This window comes from Bos javanicus, chromosome 5 (assembly GCF_032452875.1).
Source record: "Bos javanicus breed banteng chromosome 5, ARS-OSU_banteng_1.0, whole genome shotgun sequence".
NCBI lineage: Eukaryota > Metazoa > Chordata > Mammalia > Artiodactyla > Bovidae > Bos > Bos javanicus.
The window spans coordinates 104378910-104387390 of record NC_083872.1 but is presented as its reverse complement, the minus strand read 5'-3'; the positions used below and the strand labels follow the sequence as shown (position 1 = coordinate 104387390).

Here is an 8481-nt window from a genome sequence, read left to right as displayed (position 1 = left end):
GGTACTGGTGGCAGCAGAATCCTCAGATCCCCAGGGCTCTCTGAGGGGGGGGGGGGGAATTCAGGCACTTGGTTGGATATAGCCAACGGGATGGTTTTGCACAAGCAACTCTTCAGATCACACCCCTGTGTGGCTTCCCACTCGAGAGGACCCTCCTGAAGAGTAGAGGAGGTTGGGGAAAGGCAGGAGGATGGAAAAAATGAAGAGAAAGGAAACCGAAGAGTGAGACAGAGAACAGATCTGACAGAGGAGCCCACAGGGGTGTGAGGTTTCATGAGCAGAATGGAAACAATGCAAAGACCCTGAGTGAAAAAAATAGCCTGGAGAAACAAGGCTATGACCAATGTGCTCCTGGGACTCAAAGAGAGGAAAGTTCCACTGTTTCTGACATCCCCAAATCAGTCTTCCCAGGAGAGCCACAGATACAGGGGAAACAGGGAACAGCCTTTAACCCCAAGTGCCCTAAGCTGGGCGAGCAGACACTCAGGTGCTCCAGGACCAAGGGCAGACACAGCCGGTGGTGGGAGGAGAGGATGCAGATGGTAGAAGGGGTGGGAGGCCTGGCAGGAAGGTTAAGTGACCATGCGTGAGCTCCTGGCACACAGCCCAACAGGGCCCAGACACAGGTTCAAGTCTCTTGTGTGCAATTCTGAACAATCCCAAAGCAAACTCTTTTGGCTGTAAAACCAGACGTCAGTTGATTCGAGGCTGGTTAGAGTCGTTATTCATCCACCGAAACAGTGGATAGTCTGGGGACAGGAACGTTGTGCTGGGTGGTGAGCAATGCCCCAGCCCCGTGAATTTATCTGTCGTATGGGGCTGGTTTCTTCCCCAAATCTGAAAAATTCTGAGCGTTATCTGACCTCCCTGCCCCCCAAGAGTTTCAGAGGACAGTGTGCACACCTGTACTCAGTTCTGGTTTCCCTTCTCTATAAACTGATGACATCTGTGTAGGAAGCAACATTGGGGAGGCGTGGGGACACGCAGCTGTGAACAGGGGGCAAAGGTGGGCATTTCTGTGTATAGATGTGTGAATACGGGAAGCAGATCCCTGTGAACATCCAACACCTGGTAACAGTGGCAAGCAGAGACAATTCAGTTCGGAAGAGAGACAGAGACCACGAGAGGCTGGGCATCGGGGCATCTTCGAAGAGAGCAGGTCTTCTGACAGAGCCAGCCCCACACCCAGCACCCAGCACAGGAAAGGGGGAGGGGTGGCAGTGACTGCCTGAGCGAAAAACAGCTACGAGAGAGCTTCAACTGCATCAAAGGTCAGCCTGCCACCAACTCGGGACGACTCTGAGAAGACCTGCCCTGGAGGTGCTAAGAAGAGACAGCAGCACCCAGCTGGGAAGGTGCCAGCTGCCCCCAACCCTGCCGCCCCACCCCGAGGCTCGCAGTCAGCAGCTGGGGTGCAGGAAGAGCTACACCCAGGGCAGGAGTCATGGCCCGGCTACCTCCCTGCTGGCTGTGGGTTCTGGGGACCCTGGCGGGGCTCTCGGCAACCCCAGGCCCCAAGAGTTGTCCGGAGAAGCACTACTGGGCTCAGGGAGGATGGTGTTGTCAGATGTGTGAACCAGGTAAGAGGGGGCCTTGCCAGGGGCCAGCTGCTTGGGGAGAGACAAGACCAGGCCTGGGACCGGAGGGAAGCGGGGAGGAATGCTGCAGAGGCCAAGAGGCAGCCCTTGGAGAGGGCGGGGGAGTGGTTTTCTGGGGCCTTGACCCTGGCACTCTGCTCACAGGAACGTTCTTGGTGAAGGACTGCGAGCAGCACGGAGAGGCAGCTCAATGCAATCCGTGTACACCGGGGGTCTCCTTCATGCCGGACCACCACAGCCGGCCCCACTGTGAGAGCTGCCGGCACTGTAACTCTGGTGAGGGGGGCAGCGTTTGGGGGAGCAGGGCAGAGAGCTGGTGTGGAGAAGCAAGAAGGTTGGGGCGGGGGGAGTCTGAGCTTCTGTGGCTTCAGTGGAGCCCATGGTGGGAACTGGGGTGCCCTGGGCAAGGCATGTTGATGTACAGGGAGCGCTGAGAAGAAGTGGTTCAGGGCAGGAGTGAGCAGAGTTTGACGGACTGATGAGGAGGGGTCTGTGACTACAATCAACGCAAAACAGGAAGCGGCTCTGGGACCCTAGATTTCAGATGAGCAACTCACCCCCGTTCCTACCCCCGCCCCAACTGATGAATTGGTGGTGTTCTCAGAGGGCACATTTGTTCTGGAACTTGGAATACATCTTCCTAAGGACGTGACAATACAAGCTACTGAACCACAACCTTTTTTTTTTTTTTTCCCCTCCAAAAGCCAATGTAGGAAAGAGAATGTGTATGTGGCTTGACTTTTATTTTGTGATTTCATCATTTTTACAATTAAGAAATGAAATAGCAGCTGCGTTGTGAACACTGTCATGCTTTCCATTTTAGCTAGAATTTTTGAAATGACGTATGTGCCAGTGTACATAGATCGGGAGCTTGAAAGTGGTTCCTTTGAACAGACATCCTCCAGCAAGATACGCTTGCGGGCTATTTAACTCAAGTACGATATTACTTACCTGTAAATGCATTGAGTCCAGTTAGCTTTTTCAATACTGTATTCTTTAAAATAAATACAAGGTTTTGCCACTGCAAAACAGTCAAATGGCAACATCTGTAACACACAAGAGGTATTCCTCAGTCTACTTACACATAGGACTGTACATGGGTGTGTCTCTCTTCTGGGCCAAAACCCCCAGCAATATTGGGTTTTTGGTTTTTTTAGCCAAAGCCCCCCAACTCACTCAGCAGGCCCCACTGGAAGGCCTCTTCCCAGTACTGAGCCAGTCCAGCCCCCTTCACTACTCTCCAGCCCAGTGCAACCCACGATCTTCCTCTGTGAGGTTCAGCCCATAGAGCCCCAAAGCACCCAGGCAGGACTGGCTGCAGGACTCGGGAGCACTGGAAAGAAGTTGACTGGGTTTGGTCCTCTTGAACCTCAGTATTTCCATCTGTAAGATGGACGAGTGCCTGCAATCAGCATGGGATTCTGTGCACAGGTTATACACGGCGAAAAGAACTCCCAGGCTCCTGAAGGCTCCACTGAAAACAGTGGCACTTCACTGGCTTTTGACCAATCCCAGAGCCCTTTCTTTAACCCTTCCCATCCCTTTTGGCAGGTACCCTCCTGGATCTCCTTCACCTTTCGTACCCTTTCCCATATTTACCACCACCGTCCCCCCTTCCCCATCAATGCTCTCCCCTTGCAGATCCTTGTCCCGGCTGGCTCACAATTCCTAGTAAGCCACAAGGAAAGCAAGTTCTAGTAGCGACTACAAGTCAGAATTCAGAAAGGAGATGCCACAGGGCATAAAGATGAGAAGGAATAAGGATAAGAAGAAATTCACACCCTTTCCTGACCAAAGGCGTGTGCTAAGGAAACTGTCAGGGTTGATGGAAGCCTTCAGCATCCTCAGACGTCCCTTTCTGTAGCCCTTTCTCGCCTGTGAGGGCTGCTTTCCCTGGTTCCCATGAGTGCACTGCCCTAAGCAATGGCCCCCAGAGACTCCCACTCAGGCCTGGCCCACATCCGGGCTCCACCTTCCCCAGAATCACCCTTCTCTTCTTGCCCCCAACCACCTGGGAGCCCAGCCCACACAGCGCCCTTCCTACCCTCCTGCCCCAGGATCACTGATTGGCAGCCACTCAGCACCTGACCTCTATACTCGACTACAATCTCTATTTTAAAGGCAAAGGATGTCAGTACAGGTGAAAAACCTATCCGAGATCACAGCAGTTCCCACTTGCTAACAATTAACTACCCAAATGCCCGTTAACAGTAGAGGGATGGCTAGGTGTAGCCACACCATGGAAAACTATGCAACAGTGAGAATGAATGATTTGCAGTCACACTCAACACTGTGGATCAGTCTCACTAAGAGCTGAGTAAAAGCAGGCACAGACAAGCACAGGCACAGGGTTCCTTCCATGTACAGAGTTCAGAAACTGGCAAGACCAGCTCGTGGTGTTAACAGGTCCGGAAGTCAGTGGCTATTCTTGGTGGGAAGGATGTTAGCGACTAGAACCGCACGAGACTGGTCATCTTGTTTCTTAATCTGGTGCTAGTTACACCTGAGTCTGATTTGTCCCAGTTCTCATATGAGATGTTTGTGACCTGTATACCTCTCGGTAAGTATACTTCAGTAAGGAGTTACAAAAGCATCGGTGAGCGAGAGGGAAAATCATGCAAGCTGTTTCAACTTCTGAACCATGAAGCTTCTAGAAGGTTCGAGGTATTCTTGAATAACGATAACACTACTGGCAAAGACACTGGGTGACGGTGGAGGAGGGGCAGGCCTGGGTGGAATGGGGCAGGGAGGCAGGGATGGGAAGGGTAGCACATCCCTAGAGGTGGGCCTGGGATGGGGCTGGAGCGGGGATTAAGCCAGTGGATCCTGTGTGTTCCCTCCCCCTCTTCCGTCACCAGGTCTTCTCATTCAAAACTGCACCCTCACGGCTAACTCAGAGTGTGCCTGCCCCGAGGGCCAGCAGTGCAGGGACAAGGACTGTATGGAGTGTGATGGTCCAGCCCAGGCCCCAGGCCCACACCCACAACCCTCCCACTTACCTTATGCTGAAGGTAAATTCCAGGAAACCCATGGTCTGATCACACCCCAACCAGCATCTCCTCTCCTATACCCAGCCCCACATAAGCTGCCTCCTGTCACCCTGTGTCCACCTTCCCATCTCCCCCAGGGCCTCTCAGGCCTTCAGTCTTGCCTTGTGCCCTCCGGGGCCCGTGGCTGCTACCCAACTCGTCTGCTTTTCCAGAGATTGCAGAGTCCAGGACAGACCGGCACACTCAAACTCTGGCCAACTCCAGGTGGCTGCCGGCCCCAACCCTCTCAACCCACTGGTCACGTGAGTTTTCTCCCTACTCCCCACCCCAAGAGAGGAGGAGAATGCATGCAGGAGGGTTCACAAGGGAAATGGAAAGTTGCTCAGTCCCGTCCAACTCTTTGTGGCCCCATGGACTGTAGCCCACCAGGCTCCTCTGTCCACGGAATTCTCCAGGCAAGAATACTGGAGTGGGGAGCCGTTCCTTTCTCCAGGGGATCTTCCCAACCCAGGGATCAAACCCAGGTCTCCCACACTGCAGACAGATTCTTTATCATCTGAGCCCGCAGGGAAGCCCCCCAAAGGGAAGCCAGCCACAAAGCTCCTAGGAGCAGGGGTAAGAAGAGGAAGAAAAGACTTCCCTGGAAGTTGAGTGGTAAAGAATCCTCACTTCCAATACAGGGGACTCAGGCCCGATCTCTAGTGGGGGAACTAAAATTCCACATGCCACGGAGCAACAAAGACCCAACATAGCCAAAAATAAATAAAAAGAAGAAACAGAAGCAGAGTCCAGAGATTAGGAAAGGACATGGTCCAATGGTGGGGGTAGGGGAAGAAGGCAGGGAAGGGGAGAGAAGCGGGCAGGAGGGCTTGGCTGAGGGCGATCAAGGGCTAGGCCCTCCCCCAAGCCCCCTTGTGACCCCTGCCCACCCCATCACAGCCCAAAGGTCCCTGTGCAGCGCGAACTGCATCCGCATCTTTGTGCTCCTCTCTGGAATGTTTCTTGCTTTCACCATAGTCGGAGCCCTGTTCCTCCATCAACAAAGAAAATTAAGTAAGAGATTAAGTAAGAGACAAAATACAGGTCCTGCACCCCACCCCACCTCACCATCTTGGCTTTGCCACCCAATCTGGAACCTCTGGGCCTCTCCAGCTCCATCTTTACCAGCCTGTCGCCTCTCTTCCCCTCTACTATGCTGGGGCCCTCCTGACAGCCCACCTTCACTCACCCCTTCTCCCTTCACCCCTCCTCTACCACGGGTCAACAACTCCTCTGATTCTCCTCTGCAGACGCAGGAGAAAGTCCAGTGGCACCCGCTGAGCCTTGTCCTTACACCTGTCCCAGCGAGGAAGAGGGCAGTGCCATCCCCATTCAGGAGGATTACCGAAAACCAGAGCCTACTTCCTACTTCTGAGCCAGTGCTCCTCGGAGAAGGCCATCACTGCAATCAAGTCCTAGCCTCCACCTCACCCCACTGGCCATCCAAGGAGATCAAGAGAGGGCACCTTGAATTTCAGCACCACCCTCTCATTGGGACCCTTTCCCGTGTGCAGACTTGAGAAACTATTTTTGCTCAGTCGCTAAGTCATGTCCGATTCCTTGTGACCCCACCGACTGCAGCACATCAGGCTCTCCTGTCCTTCACTATCTCCTGGAGTTTGCTCAATTCATGTCCATTGAGTCGGTGATGCTATCTAACCATCTCATCCTCTGTCACCCCCTTCTCCTCCTACCCTCAATTTTTCCCAGCATCAGGATCTTTTCCAGTGAGTCGGCTCTTCACATCAAGAGGCCAAAGTATTGGAGCTTCTGCATCAGTCCTTCCAATGAATATTCAGGGTTGATTTCCTTTAGGACTGACTGGTTTGATCTTCTTGCTGTCCAAGGGACTCTCAAGAGTCTTCTCTAGCATCACAATTCAAAAGCATCAATTCTTCAGTGCTCAACCTTCTTTATAGTCCAACTCTCAAAACTGTACATGACTATTGGAAAAACCATAGCTCTGACTATACAGAATTTTGTTGACAAAGTGATATCTCTACTTTTTAATACGATGTCTAGATTTGTCACTGTTTGCTGTTGTCCCTAATGGCTCAGATGGTAAAGAGTCTGCCTGCAGTGTGAGAGACTCAGGTTTGATCGCTGGGTCAGGAAGATCCCCTGGAGAAGGGAATGGCAACCCACTCCTGTATTCTTGCCTGGAGAATTCCATGGACAGAGGAGCCTGGTGAGGTACAGTCCATGGGGTCACAAACAGTGGGACACAACAGAGTGACTAACACTTTCACAATTTCACTTTCACTTTTCTTCCGAGAAGCAAGCATCTTTTAATTTCATGGCTGCAGTCACCGTTCACAAAGATTTTGGAGCCCAAGAAAATAAAATCTGCTACTGTTTCCATTTTTTCTCCCATCTATTTGCCATGAAGTGATAGGACCAGATGCCATGATTTTTGTTTTTTGAATGCTGAGTTTTAAGCCAGCTTTTTCACTCTCCTTTGTTACCTTCATCAAGAGGCTCTTTAGTTCCTCTTTATTTTCTGCCGTTAGGGTGTTATCATGTGCATATCTGAGGTTGTTGATATTTCTCTTGGTGATCTTGATTCCAGCTTGTGATTCATCCAGCCTGGCACTTCACATGATGTACTCTGCATAGAAGTTAAATAAGCAGGGTGACAATATACAGCTTTGATGTACTCCTTTCCCAACTTTGAACCAGCCCATTGTTCTATGTTCAATTCCAACTGCTACTGTTGTCTAACTTCCTGACCTGCATACATATTTCTCAAGAGACAGGTAAGGCATTCCATCTCTTTAAGAATTTTCCACAGCTTGTTGTAATCCACAAAGTCAAAGGCTTTAGCATAGTCAATGAAGCAGAAGTAGATGCTTTTCTGGAATTCCCTTGCTTTTTTTCTATGATCCAACAGATGTTGGCAATTTGTTATTTGGTTCCTCTGCCTTTTCTAAATCCAGCTTATATATCTGGAAGTTCTTGGTTCACATACTGCTGAAACCTTGCTTGAAGGATTTTGAGCATTGCCTTGCTAGCATGTGAAATGAGTACAATTGTACAGTAGTATGAACATTCTTTGGCATTGTCTTTCTTTGAGACTGGAGTTAAACTGACATTTTCTAGTCCTGTGGCCATTGCTAAGTTTTTCAAATCTTCTGGCATATTGAGTGCAGCACTTTAACAGCATCATCTTTTTAGGCATTTAAACTGCTCAGCTGGAGTTCCATCGCCTCCCCCCTAGTTTTCGCTCGTACTAATGCTTACTAAGGCCCACTTGACTTCACACTCCAGGATGTCTGGCTCTAGGTGAGTGACCACATCATTGTGGTTATCCAGGTCCTTAAGACCTTTTCAGTACAGTTCTTTTGTGTATTCTTGCCACCTCTTCTTAATCACTTCTGCTTCTATTAGGCCCATACCATTTCTGTCCTTTATTGTGCCCATCTTTGCATGAAATGTTCCCTTGTTATCTCCAATTTTCTTGAACAGATCTCTAGTCTTTCCCATTCTATAGTTTTCCTCTATTTTTTCGCATTGTTCACTTACGGCTTTCTTATCTCTCCTTGCTATTCTCTGGAACTCTGCATTCAAGAGGGACAAGTCGTGGGTCCAGACAGGGGAGGTCAGCTGCAGCCCTGAGCTGCAAGAGGGCTGGGGCTCCAGGCAGAAAGCATTCCACCTCCCTAAGGCCCACGTGCTGTATCTTTGGTCCAGCTGCTGCTGCTGCTGCTGCTAAGGCGCTTCAGTCGTGTCCGACTCTGTGCGACCCCAAAGATAGAAGCCCAGCATATTCCCCCGTCCCTGGGATCCTCCAGGCAAGAACACTGGAGTGGGTTGCCATTTCCTTCTCCAGTGCATGAAAGTGGAAAGTGAAAGGG

The 8481-nt window shown here is 50.9% G+C and overlaps 1 protein-coding gene across 2 annotated transcripts; it reads left to right on the top strand.

Moving 5' to 3' along the window:
• The first annotated feature begins 931 nt into the window (after window positions 1-931).
• CD27 (CD27 molecule) lies at window positions 932-6662 on the top strand. 2 transcript variants are annotated; one of them, XM_061418146.1, is made up of 6 exons: window positions 970-1580; window positions 1743-1874; window positions 4457-4609; window positions 4801-4890; window positions 5528-5641; window positions 5878-6662. In XM_061418146.1, exons 1-6 carry the CDS (start codon window positions 1445-1447, stop codon window positions 6000-6002), a joined length of 750 nt encoding a protein of 249 aa, XP_061274130.1. In that variant the 5' UTR covers window positions 970-1444; the 3' UTR covers window positions 6003-6662. The 2 variants fall into 2 exon arrangements, with proteins under 2 accessions (XP_061274131.1, XP_061274130.1); XM_061418147.1 differs by lacking the exon at window positions 5528-5641 and having other exon boundaries at window positions 932-1580.
• The last annotated feature ends 1819 nt before the right edge of the window (window positions 6663-8481 follow it).

What these genes read in the sequence shown, in the direction of transcription:
- CD27 (XM_061418146.1), top strand. Translation starts at nt 1,445, where the DNA reads ATGGCCCGGCTACCTCCCTGCTGGCTGTGGGTTCTGGGGACCCTGGCG. An exon ending in CCACTTACCTTATGCTGAAG is followed by an intron (nt 4,610 to 4,800) that starts GTAAATTCCAGG and finishes CTGCTTTTCCAG; the next exon opens with AGATTGCAGAGTCCAGGACA. An exon ending in CCATCAACAAAGAAAATTAA is followed by an intron (nt 5,642 to 5,877) that starts GTAAGAGATTAA and finishes TCTCCTCTGCAG; the next exon opens with ACGCAGGAGAAAGTCCAGTG.